The 17,210-nt window shown below is 34.3% G+C and overlaps 1 protein-coding gene across 2 annotated transcripts in view; it reads right to left on the bottom strand.

The window, feature by feature from the left end:
- Window positions 1-3,448: 3,448 nt before the first annotated feature.
- Window positions 3,449-17,210, bottom strand: part of LOC133802146 (cold-responsive protein kinase 1-like) — a 28,368-nt gene continuing 14,606 nt past the window's right edge. The window contains exons 2-8 of one of the 2 annotated variants that reach the window (XM_062240417.1): window positions 5,856-6,262; window positions 5,383-5,514; window positions 5,023-5,150; window positions 4,662-4,875; window positions 4,331-4,565; window positions 4,071-4,224; window positions 3,449-3,966 (exon numbers count right to left, since the gene is read on the bottom strand). In XM_062240417.1, the coding sequence (XP_062096401.1) occupies window positions 3,637-3,966; window positions 4,071-4,224; window positions 4,331-4,565; window positions 4,662-4,875; window positions 5,023-5,150; window positions 5,383-5,514; window positions 5,856-6,262 (1,600 nt within the window). In that variant the 3' untranslated portion in view covers window positions 3,449-3,636. The remainder of the gene's footprint in view (window positions 3,967-4,070; window positions 4,225-4,330; window positions 4,566-4,661; window positions 4,876-5,022; window positions 5,151-5,382; window positions 5,515-5,855; window positions 6,263-17,210) is intronic. The other variant, XM_062240418.1, reaches the window with a different exon arrangement.

Below are 17,210 nucleotides of genomic sequence, written 5' to 3'. Positions count from 1 at the left end.
TCACAAGCAGATAACATATGCATAACAACACTTAACATATAAACATGCCATCATCAGGCTATACATGTACGGTCATGCCGTCCCAGGCACTTTACCAGGCCCTGGATTTGTGGTCTATACCGTAAGGATATCCCAGGTATCCCTTGGGGTCTCACCCTGGCAACTCGCACTCCGCGTGCTAAACGCTGTTCCAGGCCCCTTGCTGTTCTCGGCCTTCGCCGTTCTCGGCCATCGTCGTTCCATCATTTATATACACACATAATATAACTAAACAGATATTTAAACGCATATAAATTCAATCAAAGGGCCACACTCTGCAACACAGACATTTAGGGCCGAGCCCTGCAACTCAATCATATATAGTTGAGCTCTGCAACACAAGCTCTATGGGAATAGTAGTTTTCTTACCTGCGTCCCGAGCTTTCCAGGCACCGATGTCTTGAGCACAGTTCCCTAGTTCGAGCCTCGCCGAAGCCCTAGTCACAACGCATTAACAATATCCACCCATCAAGTTCTTATCCATTAAATAGCTTTGGGTTATAATTCTAATCTCCAAAACGTTGAATTCTATCAATCCGGGTGATAAAATCCATCTCGAGCCTTAACCATGAATTCCCGAGCCTAAAACCTCTTAAAAACCCAAAAAAATGCACTGAGCACCGCGGCCCTAAGATCCCATGGCACGGCCCTAAGCTCAACCAGAGGCTCAGCCTCTTTTCTGCCAACACGTGCCACGACCCTACTATAGGGCGCCGCGGCGCGCCGCTTCTATCAGGCCGCACCATTGTTCTAAAGGGTCGCGGCTCAGTAAGAACAGGGTCGCAGCCCGACCCCTCGAGCCTAGAAAAACTCACCATTTTCACCCAAAAAACCAATCTAATTATCCCCAAAATCAAGCCAATAATCCAAACTAATCATCACAGAGGTCATACTATAAATTCAGCAACAAAACCCAACAAGAACTCAAGCCAAAAACCTCATCAAACTCAAATTCAATTCTTCACCCAACACACATGCATACTCTAAGAAAACTAGCAGAAACTTCAAGCACAATTCAAATAATTTAAAGGCTTACCCTTGCTTAATTAAGTCTTTGAGCTGATCTCCTAAGCTCCAAGCTCCAACCCTCAAGCTCCCCAAAATCCCAGCTCCAATTCTTTAGTTTTTTACTAGTTTCCTCCAAGATGTCACTAGGCCTCCAAGCTTCCAAGAGAAAAGATGAGAGATGGAGATAGAATAAGTGGGTCGGTTCCTAAGTTCTGAGTGTCTCCTTAACTTTGTATTATTTAACTTAAGTCTATAAGGTTACCTCAAGGCTCGGGGTACCAAAAACGTCCCCGATGGCAAAATGGTAAATTTTCTCAATATTCCCTCCTAGGCATTGTAGCCTCAAATATATCTCCAAATATTTATTTCCATAACCCGATAATCCCATAAAATGACTAACACCTGAAACACCCCTCGACTCGCCCCAAGTCGGATTTTCGACCCCGTTGTGACTTTCTAGCTAACCGCTCCCTAGAACTGTCTCAGATCGTGCAACACAGATATATCACAAGTATATCACAATTATCATGTTTATACCCTCAACGGGCTAAAATTACAATCATGCCCCTAATAACCAAACAGGGCCCACATGCATATTTAATTCACCTAAACATGCATCACTAATCACATATTCACATAAATTCACATATGAAATAATAATTCACTTATTGCCCTCCAGGCACGCTAATCAAGGCCCTAAGTCTTACTAGCAAATTTGGGTTGTTACAGTCGCATACTTTCGTTTACTTCCTTTTGGATATGTAATCTTGCAATATTAGCATTTATTATATTTTCTTTTATTACCTTGATACGCAAATCTTAATTGTAATTAAGGCCCATCGGCCCATGTAACCCCCTTAAGCCTATAAATAAGAATCAAAGGGCTCAAGGAAAGGGACTTTTGGAACTTTTGAATCATTGTACTCAGAGAAAAGCATACAGTGCAATTATTCACCGAGATTGTAATCTTCCCAAGGCTTGTGAAACTCGTGAACCCTAGTTCATTGATCACAATGTTGGGATTCAATATCAATAAGAACACTAAGTGGACGTAGGTCATTACCATCCATTGGGGCCGAACTACTATAAATCCTTTGTGTTGTTTAATTTCTATTTGATTCTCTTCTTGTTTTCCTCTCATTCTTATCGTTTATTTGACTCCGTGTCGTTGACTAATTTGAGGGTCAACACAACTACTAATATATTGTTTAATATATTGCCAATTAATCCAAATAAATATATAAATTAATTAAGTTTTGTTTTATTTTTTTTACTATAAAGTCAAAATATTGTTTTAAGCTTAAAAAGATAAATTTCACACTATTAGTACTAGTATTTAAAGGAAAAAAAACTACAAAAATGTAATCTTAAAAAAAATTCTTCTCACTTCGGTTTGGGCGGGTTGACCCGACCAACCCGCCCAAACTATTTGACGGGTTAAAATGATTTTTTTCTTATTTGGGCAAGTTACGGGTTTACTTTTCCTAACCCGATTATGACATTGGACGGGTAAAAATATCCTGTAACCCGACCAACCCGCCCAATGATCAGCCCTAGTTGACGTCATTTTTCGTCAACTTAATTATGAAGAGCACTAAACAATAATTTAGAAAAAATAGAGGAAATCAGAGGTTTTTAATGTGGTTCAACAGTTAAAATCTGTCTACGTCCACGAGTCACTACTATTATGAACACTTTATCAAAGCTTTGGATGAAAGCAATTTGGCTGAGTCTCTTCTTCGTACCAATTTTGTGTGTGAATACAACTAATCCAGACTATTTATAGACCTGGTTGTAGGAATATCTTACCCTCAATTCAAGGAAATTACAATCAAATGTTTAAATTTAAATAAATATTTGCATTAATAATACAAATTAAATGCGGTAAATAAGTAATATCACATGAAAATAGGAATTCAATACACGGTTTTAACGAATCCCTAAGAAATAGGGATTTCCTAACAGCTTTATCGTGTGGTAAATGTGTCATTAAGCTCGAACATTGTGTTAATGCGCTTTCGAAACTAGCCAAGCTTCGAGCTCATCACTCCAGTTGTTGCCTCCTCCTCATTCACTAATTTAGTCGAACTTATTCCTCGGAGAAGGTTGGTATCTTCGAGCCTGCAACTCGTGCTCGAACGTTGCAGCTTATGCTCAAGCGCTGATAGCAGATTCAGAACCATTCGACAATTTGTACAAGTGTACTGCTAACACTTGTCAATCCCGAGTTTAACCTTTTCGAGGCTATCTATTTAATCTCGAATTTTGGGTGTAACATGTGTATATTTTTTAAGAAACCATAAACTATGATTTAGTTTAATTTTTTTTTAATATGTTTATGTAATTTTTTTTATATATAGTATTGTTTATTTATTTGAAATTTATATAAAAATTATATAAATTTAATAAAAATAATTAATAAATTTTATAATTAAAACTAAAGAAACGTGCATCCTTGTATCTAGTATGTCTAATACACTTAGAAATAAAGTCTCACAATTGTTGTTCATGTACACAAATATATATACTCTTACGATCGGAAACGTTTTAATTTTACTTAAACAGTAGAGTTCAACTTAACCTGAAAGTTCAACGACCTGAAATCCGAGATATGGAGGCAGTAGCATTGGACGTAGTGGATGAAGCAGTAGAGGTCGAGGTGTCTCCTCGTGGCTTTTGGTTAACATCAACGAAGACAGGCCTAGTCGGTGGCCGAGAGTCCTCCATTACTGATGATGAGTTCTTCGTTTTGAGCAAAACGACAACTTCAGACATTGTAGGCCTCATGGCAGGGGATGATTGTACGCACATAAGAGCAATCTCTATGATTTTCTTCACTGTTTCTCCTTCGTACTCGTCCACTTCCAAGTTTTCGTCCAGCAACTCTATGTGCTTGTTACTCTCATAAAGATTCCATGCCTATACATATTTGAGCAAAATCCAAGTAAATTTTTCAACTAAATTTTATACATGAGCAGTAATTGAATGATCTCTTTGATTAGGAAAAAAATATTAATTATTACCCGTTGAAGGAGGTATTGACCATCTTGTTCACTCTCTTTAATCTCAGTGCTCTTTTGGCCACTTATGATTTCAAGTACAACCACACCATAACTATAAGTATCAGCCTTCTCTGACAACTGCCCATGAATTGCATATTCAGGTGCTGTATATCCCCTGATATATATTATATTATTAGTTATTACTTAAGAGATTATGTACATGAATCATTTGAATTAGGATCCTCAACAAATTAATTAATTAATTAAGGTGATCGACTTACAAAGTTCCAGCAAATCTGGTGCTGAGATGAGATTGGTCTTGAGGCAAAAGTTTTGCCAAACCGAAGTCAGCAATTCTAGGGTTGAAATCATCATCTAAAAGAATGTTACTTGTTTTAATGTCTCTGTGTATTATACACACATGGAATTCCTCATGTAGATAAGCAAGACCCCTTGCTGTCCCCATTATTATATTATGCCTTTGACTCCAATTCAGATTTCCTCTTCGTTGGTCTCCTGCAAGGATGCATGCATGGTCCATGCATATTATATGTATATATATATATATATATTAGAGAGAAAGAGAATAATTTTAATAATATCATTATATACCGAATAAGAATCTGTCGAGGCTGCTATTGGGCATGAACTCATAAACGAGAAGAAGCTCTCGGCCATTATTGCAACAGCCAAGAAGTCGCACCAAATTGCGGTGATGAACGTTGCTTATCAGCCTCACCTCACTCTCAAAATCAGCTTTTCCTCTTTGTGTCTGCCCAATTGCTAGCCTTTTCACTGCTACAATTTTCCCATTCCCCAAACTCCCCTGTTTATTAATATATATTTATATATAGGTTATTTCATTCCAATCAAACAAACCAAAACTAATATCAGCACTTAATGTTTAATTTATTACTTCATGTCGATGATGATCTGAGCAAAAACTCATATTTTTATATTTTCATCACCTCACCTTGTAAACGTCTCCAAAGCCACCCTCCCCAAGTTTATTTTCTTCACTGAAATTCATTGTTGCACTTTTCAAATCCTTGTACTTATAATTGACAGGGCCTTGTAATTCCGTACCTCCCAATATGTTACCTGTACGAAGGGATTAATTAATATGCTAAATTTCTATAATAGCTAATCTTATTAAAAATTGAAAATAAATTAATTAACCTTCTTTAAATTAATGCAAATCTTTTAGGCGGGAAATTCTGTCTTTCTGTATGAAGAATTCATCCATTAAAAAAAATATTTCTAATCTAACCATGCATGTAAATATTTATTTAGAAGGTATTGATGATTAATATATATCTCTTATTTAAATTACCTCTGGCAACTGCCTGTTTCTTTTTCGAATATCGTTTAAACCAAATGAAAATTCCAACTATGATCAAGAGCACTAGAGCACCTACACCTCCTGCTACGCCTCCAATTATGGCTTTCTCGCTTGAACTACCTGCTGTCAGAATTAATTAATAGATATGTGTAATACTTATATTATTTATTGGACGAAGAACACATCTCAAAGTGATTAAAATACAAAACATTCGTTAATATGTGCACTCAAAACTAAGTACAGGTTTCCCTTTAAATAAATATAGTGTTGCTATATGATACCGAAAACCATTAGATGTGATGATGCATTGGTGATTGATGCAATTTAAAGATTTCACATATTTTATTTTAAATTTAAATATATTGTATCATGTAGTCTAATGATATTCATAAATATAACTAGATGAGAAAATATATATATACATATAAATGTCAATTCAAATAGGTTAAGAAAAAATGACTAACCATTGTTTAAGAAGGGAGCCAAATTTGTGGTCTGATTATCTGCAAAAAAGGAAGCATTGGAGTACCTAAGGAAACAGCCTGCATCGACCGCCCTACCGTCGGAGTGAGGAAGGCAATGTTGGAGGTTGGCAAAGGCCACTTTCAAGCAATCAAGGCAGCCACTGCTACTCACTGTCTGCGCGCATTGTGCCACCCCACACACCGTCAAGTTTCCGCCACCTGTGCTTACTACCTTCTTTTCTGCCGCGAAGAAACCGTTAATCTTGGGCGTTGCGGCTTGAAGAGTTGATAAAACATTGTCGACAGCGGAAGTGAATGCGGCGGGGCTATGTGGTATCGTCTGCTTACCGCAAATTCCTACGTTGCCTGGAAGAGTGGTTTGGTCGAAGAACCCGTTGGCCTCGTACCTTCATTTTACCATTATGTTATTATTGCATGCATGCATATCCATTATAATTTCATCAATTAATTTTTTTTTTTTATTTTGATGAAATTAATCAACTCAAAATTCAGAATTAATTTACATTAACGTTTTATTGGAAATTTTAGATACTAGAAATTTTATATAATATGTATATTTTTTTGGGCACGTTTGTAATATATTGTATTGTATATATAGGGGCTTCACTTTAAGCCATACTGGTAGGACTTTCAGTGTTCTCGATTTTTTAACAGTTTTTTGCGCGATTTTTTTTATGGTCGTGTATATTGTAATTATTTAGAGCAACGACACCATTTTTAAAAAATTTTGAATAGTTTACAATACCGAAAACTAGGTTCAAACATGTTGTACGCGTGACTAATTTTTTTTATACGCGTGGAAAACAACATGTTTGAACCTAGTTTTGATCTTATAAACTATTCAGATTTTTCTGAAAATTTGCAAAATATTTTAAACAACTATAATATCACTACAAAAAAAGCAGGTAGTACCGAGGACAAAACACTGAGAACATGTCCTTGGTACATGTATTTTGACAAAGGGAGGAGACGTTCGCAGGGTGGGAAAATATTAAGTTCCTATACCGAGAACATGTTCTCGGTATAGGGTCTTAGCATAAACCCATGAACAGACCTCTTCTTCCCATTCTCGACAGACTCTCTCTCTCTCTCTCTCACTAAAATCTCACTTTCAAGTGCTAAATCTCTCACAAACTCAGTTTTCTACTCTATTTCTGAAGGTAATATATATATTTCTCTATGTTATGTATATGTATATACCCATTTTTTTTGTTTTGGGGTTTTTTTGTTTTAAGGTTTTCTAGGGGTGATTTTCTCATTCCAATGGATGATTTGAAGTTTACAGCCACCTTTGGGAGGATTGAGATACATTTGAAGGGATGTTTTTTATTTTTTCTTTGAAATTTTTCAATTTTTTTATATAAATTTTAATCCGAAAATTTGTTGTGGTTTTGTTTGTTTTTAGGGTTTTAAATTGGCATTTGGTGTTTACAAAACCATAAGAACAACTCTATTGGTATTTTTTTTTTCTATTTTTTTTATCTTTTTTCCTCCATTTGGTAATATATATATATTTATATTGTTAATTAAATAAAAATATGATTTTAGTTTAGTTATATTTGAGTGTTAATTTGAAATATTTGAAATGATAAAAATCAGATTTGAGTTTAGTTAGATTTGAATTATAACATTCGAGTGTTCATTTTGAAGATTTGGTTAAATAATGTGTGTTTATTTTTGGGTGCTAAATTTAGTATGTTGTTGCTGTTACTTTTTTTTGTTATGTTAGTAGTAAAGGATTAGATTTTATGAATATTGATGCTTTGTTGTTGTTGTTAATTTTTAGTAGAATTATGATATTTTGAATAGAAAATTGAATAATTAATAAAATTCAGACTAATAATTATAAATTATATAGTCGTTTACAATGTATTTGTATTGCTTTGTGTATAAACTGGGGCTGGATATTTTTTATGTGTTATTTGTAGGTTTTTAAATTTTTGGATACATGGAAATACAGTCGTTATGTTATCAAATTTTTTATAGAATTAAAAGTACTCAATAAAATTTCTAATTTAATAAATAGTGAATTGATAAGTAATATAATATATTTTTAATTATAATTAAATAAAATTAACAATAACATTATGCAACCAAATTTTAATAAAAATAAACAATAATCTTGAATATTAATTAAATAAGTAATAAATCCTAAAGTAATTAAATAACTTTGAACCAAATCTTAGAAATTTTATGTAAATTAATTAAACTATTCAATAAAGCATAAATAAAATATGTAATTTAATAAATACTGAATTAATATGTAAAAAAATAATATTTGTTAGTTCTGATTAAATAAAATTATAACAAATATATTATTAGAAAACCAATTTTAAACATAATCTTAATAATTATTAAAATTAATTTAATTGTAAAAGATTAACCATTAATTGTAATTAAAATTAAAATTTGAAGTTAGAAAAAAATATGTCAAATTTAAATAATTTTAATAATATTTACACTCAAATATATTATAGTTAGCTATCATAAAACAACATAATTAACTTCAAAGAGCATAAGACATTATAAAAATAATTTTAATTTTATTTATTTTTCTTTGGTAATAAGAAATTATTATCAAAGATATGATAGTGTGTAATTATCACCTAGTGATCATTTTTTATTTTATTAGTGTTCATCGCAAGAAGCCTTAGACCCGTTTGGAGAGGGTGAGTCATTGAAGACTCTTAAATTTGCCTCTCTCTGAATTAGGACACACACACAAATTGATTGTAAGTTTGATGATAAGTGTTCCGTGCAGTGCTACACTCATTCAATGTCGATCGACAAGAGCTGGATTAATTTGACAGATCGACTATCTGATGAGTACGAGGCTGGTGTGATGGATTTTCTTCAGAGAACTAGGCAGTGCGTTGACTCAATGGGATTGGTGAAATGTCCATGTACGAGGTGTGTCAACGTAGAATTTCAGACGATTGATGTATTAAAAAATCATCTCTTTGTAAATAGTTTTCTACGGAAATATACCATTTGGCATTGGCATGGAGAGGATGAAATAATACCAATGAGGAAAGTGATAGATCAAAATGATGAAGATGAAATGATGGATGTTCTCAATGATGTTATGCAAAATGACAATGACAAATATGAAGAGAATGAGTGCGATCAAAAGATACCTACATCAGACTACAGGGGTGGGCAACATTATAATGATTTGTTTGCTGAGATCGAGGCAACATTATAATGATTTGTTTGCTGAGATCGAGGCTCCATTATTCCCCAGGTGTCAAAATTACACATCATTGAATTTCCTAGTGAAGTTAATGCATTTCAAAGTGTTGGGAAAAATTCCCAACAAAATATTTGATGCATTTATAGCCCCAAATAAGCTTCCAAAATTGCATTGTGCAGCGAAAAGGTTTTTGCGTAAACTTGGATTGGGCTATGAGTCAATCCATGTCTATAAGCATGATTGCGAAAGAACATGCTGGAAAAAGCAAATGTCCTGTTTGTGGGGAGGATCGGTGGGTGGACAAGAACACCAAGGGCAAGAAAGTGCCTCATAAAGTGATGCATTATTTTCCTTTAACCCCTAGGTTAATGTGAAAATATGCATCGAGGAACATTGCTCAACATATGAGATGGCATCACGAGCAACGTATAAAAGAAGATGGTGTATTGCGTCATCCTGCTAATGGGAAAGCTTAGAAGGACTTTGACCGAAATAATCCAACGTTTGCAATAGAACCCAGGAATGTGCGGCTTGGATTGGCTGCAGATGGATTCAATCCCTTTGGTAATATGAGTCTTTCTTATAGTATGTGGTCGGTTGTGTTGACGACATATAACTTGCCACCATGGTTGTGCATGAGAGAAACTAATTTCATGTTCAACTTATTAATTTTGGGACCTCATTCGCCAGAAAAAGATTTTGATTTTTTCTTAAGACCATTGAATGGTGAGTTAAAAGAATTATGGGTGACCGGTGTACATACTCGAGATGCAGTCGATGGTAGTTTCTTCAGTCTTCGAGCAGCTTTGAATGACCGGTGTAAATAATTAATCTCTTTAACAAATGGTTCTTCAACTCGTGTTGCTTCGTACCCTGGGTGTGTTGTAAATGGAGTTAGATTTTTGTGTTATGACAGGGACAAGAATCGCAAAACTCAAAATCGTGGAGTCTCTATAGCGGGAGTTGAAAATAATACTTATTATGGCCAGTTGGAAGAAGTTTTAGTGATGTCATATCTTTCTGGTTGTTCTGTTGTATTATTTAAGTACAAATGGTTTGACACTAATTGGTCTTCAGGATTAAAGTCTGAGTAAAACATAACGAGTATTAAAACTAGTTCGAAGGCCTTCAGAGATGATAAATTTATCTTAGCAGCTCAGGCTAACCAAGTTTTCTACATTGATGACCTTAAAAATAAATCTCACTGGAAATTCATCCAAGTAGTGCATCACAGAAATGTGTGGGACATCCCACTAGCTGAAGAACAAGTGGAGTATGTAGAAGTATATGTTATGCACGACACTAGTTCCTCTGATTTCCAATTATTCGTTGATCTTGGTCTGTTGCCACAAATCAACTTTGAACGTACAGGGGCTCCATTACAATTTGTTGAGATAGATAATGTTGTAATTGAAGAGGAGAGGGAGGAGGAAGAGGAAGAGGAGGAGGAGGAGGAAGATGATGGGGAGGAAGAGGAAGAGGATGGGGAGGAAGTTGAATATAAAGAAGAAGATGATGAAGAGGAAGATGAATACATGGAAACCGATGGTGATAGTGAAGATTATTATAGTGATGATTAAGTGGTAATTTCATAATATGTTGAAGTAGTTATGTTTTACAATAATTGATTATTATAGTTATTCTGTTTAGTATAAATGTAATTTTAATATCGATTAATTTGACAGATATGGCTGACGTTATTGCTCGATCTCACGGGGTGGATGGTGGAGGATGCGATCCTCCACGTGGACCGTCAGATATCCCAGTTGATTGTGAACGAGATAATACACTACACATTGATACACTCCTTAAATTTTAACAATTAATACGTATTAATTTTAAAATACTAAATTTGCATATAATAGCACATCCAAACAAGCGTGGACGCCACAAATGATTGATCACGCAGGAAAAAATGGAAGAGTTGGAGGTCCTCTCTTTCTCGAGTGGGATGTGCGAGGGAGAACATATAAAGAGATCGGAGATTACAACTCAAATTTCTCAAGAGAGCTGGGATTACTTGTTCGATAGTACATAGATCCAAACTGTCCTCAATGGTCAAAAGTATCAAATGCCTCGAAACAAAGAATACTTGTACATTTGGAGGTAAGTAATTTCTGTATTTATGTTAATTCTATTTAATTATATATCATATTTACTAATAAAAATTTGTAATTTAGGATGATTTGTCTGATATCGGGCGTACCAGATATGGACAAGGGCACACGCCTGGGATCTTGAGAGGCATTGATACATCATGTGCTAAAAAATATTTTGATTGGAAGTACAATATTAAAGAACTTTTAACGATTAATGGACCAGAAAATCGTTATGGTGGTTGCACAGATACGCAGTGGCAAAAAACCATTGAATTTGTTCTACGCCCAGAAATTATGGTATTAATTTCTTGCTAAACTTAACTCTCTTAATTAAATATATTACTAACAAAAACTTTTTGCAAAACGTTCTGGGGTCAACAAGGAAAATAGGAAGAAACTAAAAGGGCTTAGCTACAGAGATTCTCAGTCAATCCCAACGCTACGCTATAAAAAAGTTAGTTAATTAATTATTTTTAAGTTTGTTTTTCTTATTTATGTTTAATTATTATTGTTATAAAAATATATGTACGTGATAGCGCAATTTAGAGACTGGGCAACTTGAGCCGATCCCGGATAGCTGTATGGATACTCATCATAAATCAGGCACAGGGTGGGTGACAGAAACAGCCAAAAAACTTGGGTACGTTAAGTTTTTTAAAACATTTTAAATTTTTTTAATTGTTTGTTTACTATACATAATTACATTATATATTGTATCATAGGAGGAATTGTGTGCATATCACGACACACAACAAACACAGACAACTGATACTGAGAATTCCACACCAGTTTCAAGTGCACCTGAAGATGACGACTTATCTTTGGTACAAACTGTCTTCGGAAAACGACATGGCCACCAGAAAGAATATGGACATATCCTTAACATAAGGGATCGAACTCCATTTACTATTGATCCTCCACCAACTGAAGATGAAGAGATGATTGAGATGAGAAAGCGTGTTCGACAATTAGAGGAGCACATCTGAACTCATTGTATCACCCCTGGGATCTCAATGTGCCCCACCACCGCCTGATGATCCCGATGTTGGAGCACTGAGTCAGTAGGACTTATGTATGAGTTTTATTACTATGGACTTTACATTTTCATGTTTAGGACAACTCTTTATTTTGATTGAGCAAACGTACTCTTATGATTTTATTTATATGTTTAATATAAGTGTTTTAATTTTATGCTATTGTTTTATATTTAATTCAAATTAAATAAATAAATATTTAAGTGAATAAACATTGCACATATAAAAAAAAATCTCAACTCAATCTATACCGAGGACAATGTCCTCGGTATAGCTCATCCATATGACAAAATTGGACAGGTTGTACCGAGGACATTGTCAACTCTATACTTAGGACAATGTCCTCGGTAGAAGTTTTCCTCTACCGATGCGACTGTACCGAGGACCCACTACCGAGAACATGTTCTCGGTAGAAGCTGTACCGAGAAAATTCGGGCTTCTACCGACGACTTTTGTTCTCAGTATAGACCTTGTTTTTTGTAGTATATACACGGTCATAAAAAAAATCGCGCCAAAAACTATTCACGAGTCGAGAATGCTGAAGAGCCCCACCGGTAGGACTTAAAGTAAAGCCCCTATAGGAGAATTGTCCTATGACTATATTGTATGGTATTATTTAGCACTATGATTGATATTGACTTTGTATTAAAATGTTATATTAAATTATATTATGTTTTATACACAATTGTATTGTATTATATTAATTAAAACTAAATAAAATAAATATTTTCAAATGATATCATACGTGATACTACCTCGACCCCGACTCCGATCCCACGACCCTGATAGTCCCCGACCCTTGACCCTAGCCTCGACTCCGACTCCACAACCCCAACCTGACCCCCGACCCCAACTCTGACTCCACAACCCCGACCTGACGCCAGGCCCCAACCCCACCCAACCTCAGCCTCCGGCCCCGACCCCGACTCCAACCCCACGACCCTAACCCCAACCCCGCCTAGCCCTAGCCTCGAACCCCAACCCGATCCCCGAGCCCAACCCCCTGCCCATGCCCTCGGCCTCGACCCTGATCCCTATTCAGACCTTACCACAATACAACCTAATTTTTAAAAAAAATTACTATACAAGCTAACACATATCATTTCTTATATGTATTGAATAATACAGTTGGTATTATATTAAAATTGTTGTGATTGTAATAATAAATACAATACAAAATTTAATCCAAACTTAGTGTTATACTTATTTAATACAATACAACTTCCTTATATACGACATGTTAAATGTGCAATTTAGGAACAAAATTGTACGTTATATTTGTGATAATATCATTTAGTGATCATATATATAGGGGACTTCTATTATTTTGTGGTAGTTCCCCTTAAAAGGACCTACCGATAATTTTTTTTTATGTTTTCATCACATGGATAAGTTGTAACCTAATTTTTTATTATATAATAGCATACATTATAATGTTATAGGGACCTCTCCTAATCCTTTTGATTTTCAATCTTTTCCTAACATTACCATTTTTATTATCCCAAACACTCCTCTAAAATATTTTATTCCATTAAAAAGAATCTTAATTAAGCATGGATCTTATTAATACTAAGAACACATTTATTTAATACACTAAATGTACGTATACAAGGATATTTTAAACCACGTTGTAATTATAATATTGGAGAATTAAAATTCATGAATAAAAATAAGGATAAGTAAGTGCATAGTTAATAATTTTTATTATATAGTGGTAAAAGTGAAGCCCAAATAGAAGAATTGTCCTATATATATATAGAAAAATTCTTATATATATAGGACAATTTTTCTATAGGGGCTTCACTTTAAGCCCTACCGGTAGGGCTTTCAGTGTTTCTCGACCCGTGAAGAGTTTTCGGCACGAACTTTTTTTATGACCGTGTATATTGTAGCTATTTAGAGCATCTTGCAAATTTTCAGAAAATTTCGAATAGTTTACAATACCGAAAACTAGGTTCAAACATGTTGTTTTCCACTCGCATAAAAAAAATTAGTCACGCATGCAACAACATGTTTGAACCTAGTTTTCGGTACTGTAAACTATTCGGAATTTTCTGAAAATTTGCAGGATGCTCTAAATAGCTACAATATACACGGTCATAAAAAAAGTTCGTGCCGAAAACTCTTCACGGGTCGAGAAACACTGAAAGCCCTACCGGTAGGGCTTAAAGTGAAGCCCCTATAGGAGAATTCCTTTTTTTTATGACCGTGTATATTGTAGCTCTTTAGAGCATCCTGCATATTTTTAGAAAATTCTGAATAGTTTACGGTACCGAAAACTTGGTTTAAACATGTTGTTGCATGTGTGACTAATTTTTTTTAAGCGCGTGGAAATCAACATGTTTGAACCTAGTTTTCGGTACTGTAAACTATTCAGAATTTTCTAAAAATTTGCAGGATGCTCTAAATAGTTATAATATACAAGGTCATAAAAAAAATCGCGCCGAAAACTGTTCACGGGTCGAGAAACACTGAGAGCCCTACCGGTAGGGCTTAAAGTGAAGTCCCTATAGAAAAATTGTCCTATACATATATAATATATTATAGGTTTTAACTAACAATTTAACAAATATTAATTATTACATATAACGAGAAAGAAAAAAACCAAATACATAATTATGAATTCCCAAAATAGCATATATTGCTTTATGATCAATATATAAAATATTAATTAATTATTTATGATCTTAATTTTATGAGAATATAATCACATAATTACCTTGATAATTTGATGATGACAATTTTTATAGCAGTTTCCTAAAACTGTAACTACCATGCATATATTATTATTCAAAACTCTTTCATATATTATATATACTAGGTGTTTAGTTTTATTTTGAAAATTTAATAATTATTTTCATTTTGTTTTTATGGTTGCCTTATAATATTTTTTAAATAAAAAATATTATATATTAAAAAGACCGATACAAACATATTAAAAGAATTCAACCAAAACATTATCTATGCTTTTAAAAAAAAAACAATAATATCGATAATCTTTTATTTCACAACTCTTTTATTATTCAAAACTGTAACTACCATGCATATTTTATTATTCAAAACTCTTTCATATATTATATATACTAGGTGTTTAGTTTTATTTTGAAAATTTAATAATTATTTTCATTTTGTTTTTATGGTTGCCTTATAATATTTTTTAAATAAAAAATATTATATATTAAAAAGACCGATACAAACATATTAAAAGAATTCAACCAAAACATTATCTATGCTTTAAAAAAAAAAAACAATAATATCGATAATCTTTTATTTCACAAACTATCATATTTGACGTACAAAACATTCATGATATTATTCTACAATCAGCTTATACACTTTTCTCTAATTTCCTACTTATATTTCTTCTTTTTTTAATCATACCCTTTTAACGGTTCATAGAAATCTTTAGCACGATTGTTCGTGCTTTCCCTTCGTCTTTTCAAAATTTTCAACGTAAATTTTGCGACTTTGATCTAGAACTCAATGAAAATAAAATAATTCTTCGATTTGGAAAATGTTTAGGTATCACTTCGAGGGCTTGGAGTACAATCTCCAACCATATGCATCAGAGAAGTCTATTTTCAATTACGATTGCGCCTAATACTAATGCATAACAAAACATGAGAAGAAGATAATTCTAGTAAAGAGGAGAAGTCAGGGGAATTAAATTAGAACCAGAAATAGAGCGGTGATTTTGGAAGGCCCGTCTGCGAAAGGGTACATAATTATCATTTGTATAAATTGATTCTATGAACTTTTATTTTTGGTTTAAGACATTATCTAACCATGTCATGTTTTTGACCTTTTGCAACCAATTTCTTGTTTGAGTTTTATTTTGTTGATAGCAACGGGACTGACATTATCTTCTCCTATGATATGGAAAAGAAAAAAACATATTGAAGGTAGAATAGTATCCGATTGGTAGTGAATCCAAATCTATATTTATCATTTTGAAAAATAAAAATTATGAGGTTCATAAGAATAAGTGATTGGCTGGTCATTTTTGTTAGGACTGAATATATGCCTAAGCACAGTAGTGAGTCACCAATTCTGTTATAACTGTTTTATACCAGACTTTGGTTGTTCATTAGCTGTCCTATTAGCTACTGTAACTAATTCGATTGTGACGGATTTCTGAGCTCTTTAGCTCATGTTATATATATTGGAATGAGTCTCAACGTTTAGGGTTGAGCTCTTCATTTCACTTCTCTCTCTAGTTTTACATTCTTTCAGCCATTGTTTTCTCTTGTTCTGCTCTTGAGTTCAATGAACTCTTACATGGTATCAAATTCTCCTACCATGGCATCTGATGGTACTAACAACTCTATAGCTAATCAGAATGCTCAACAAGCTCCTCCTCTTGCTGCTCCGATCGCAGCTCCACCTCCGACAACTGATCTTGTTAGCCTTCCCAAAAACAACCTTCTTCCGCTTAATCGAACCAACTACTTGTACTAGCGCGCTTTGGTTCTTGCTGCAACGTATGCCTACAATCTTGATGGTTACATTCTTGGCACAAATCATTCGCCTCCGATTACTCTTGCAGGTAACAAACCTAATCCTGCTTATCTTCAATGGATTCAATTTGATCAATTTCTCATGCATTGGATGATGAACTCTGTCACTGAGGTGATGCTTGGACATGTGATCAACTGCCGCACATCTGCTGAGATCTGGAATGCCTTTGCTCGACTGTTTGTCACAAAGTCCAAAGCTCAAGTACTCCAACTCAAAGGCCTTCTTCAGTCCACCAAGAAAGGCTCCTCATCCATTGATGAGTACATATGGAAGATGAAACAGTATACTGACACTCTCTCTGAAGCTGGTGAATGGATCTCCGACGACAGCCTCTGTCTCTACATTCTTGGAGGCCTTGTTCTTGAGTTTGAAGCTACCGTCGTCATTCTTACCAACAGAACTGAGTCTCTCAATATCCAAGATGTGCAGTTCAGTCTACATAGTCTGGAAATGCGACTTCAACAACACACCAGCTCCACAATTGACAATG

The sequence above is a fragment of the Humulus lupulus genome, chromosome 9 (assembly GCF_963169125.1).
Source record: "Humulus lupulus chromosome 9, drHumLupu1.1, whole genome shotgun sequence".
NCBI lineage: Eukaryota > Viridiplantae > Streptophyta > Magnoliopsida > Rosales > Cannabaceae > Humulus > Humulus lupulus.
Note: the sequence above shows the minus strand (reverse complement) of the source record. Positions and strands in the feature narration are given on the sequence as shown.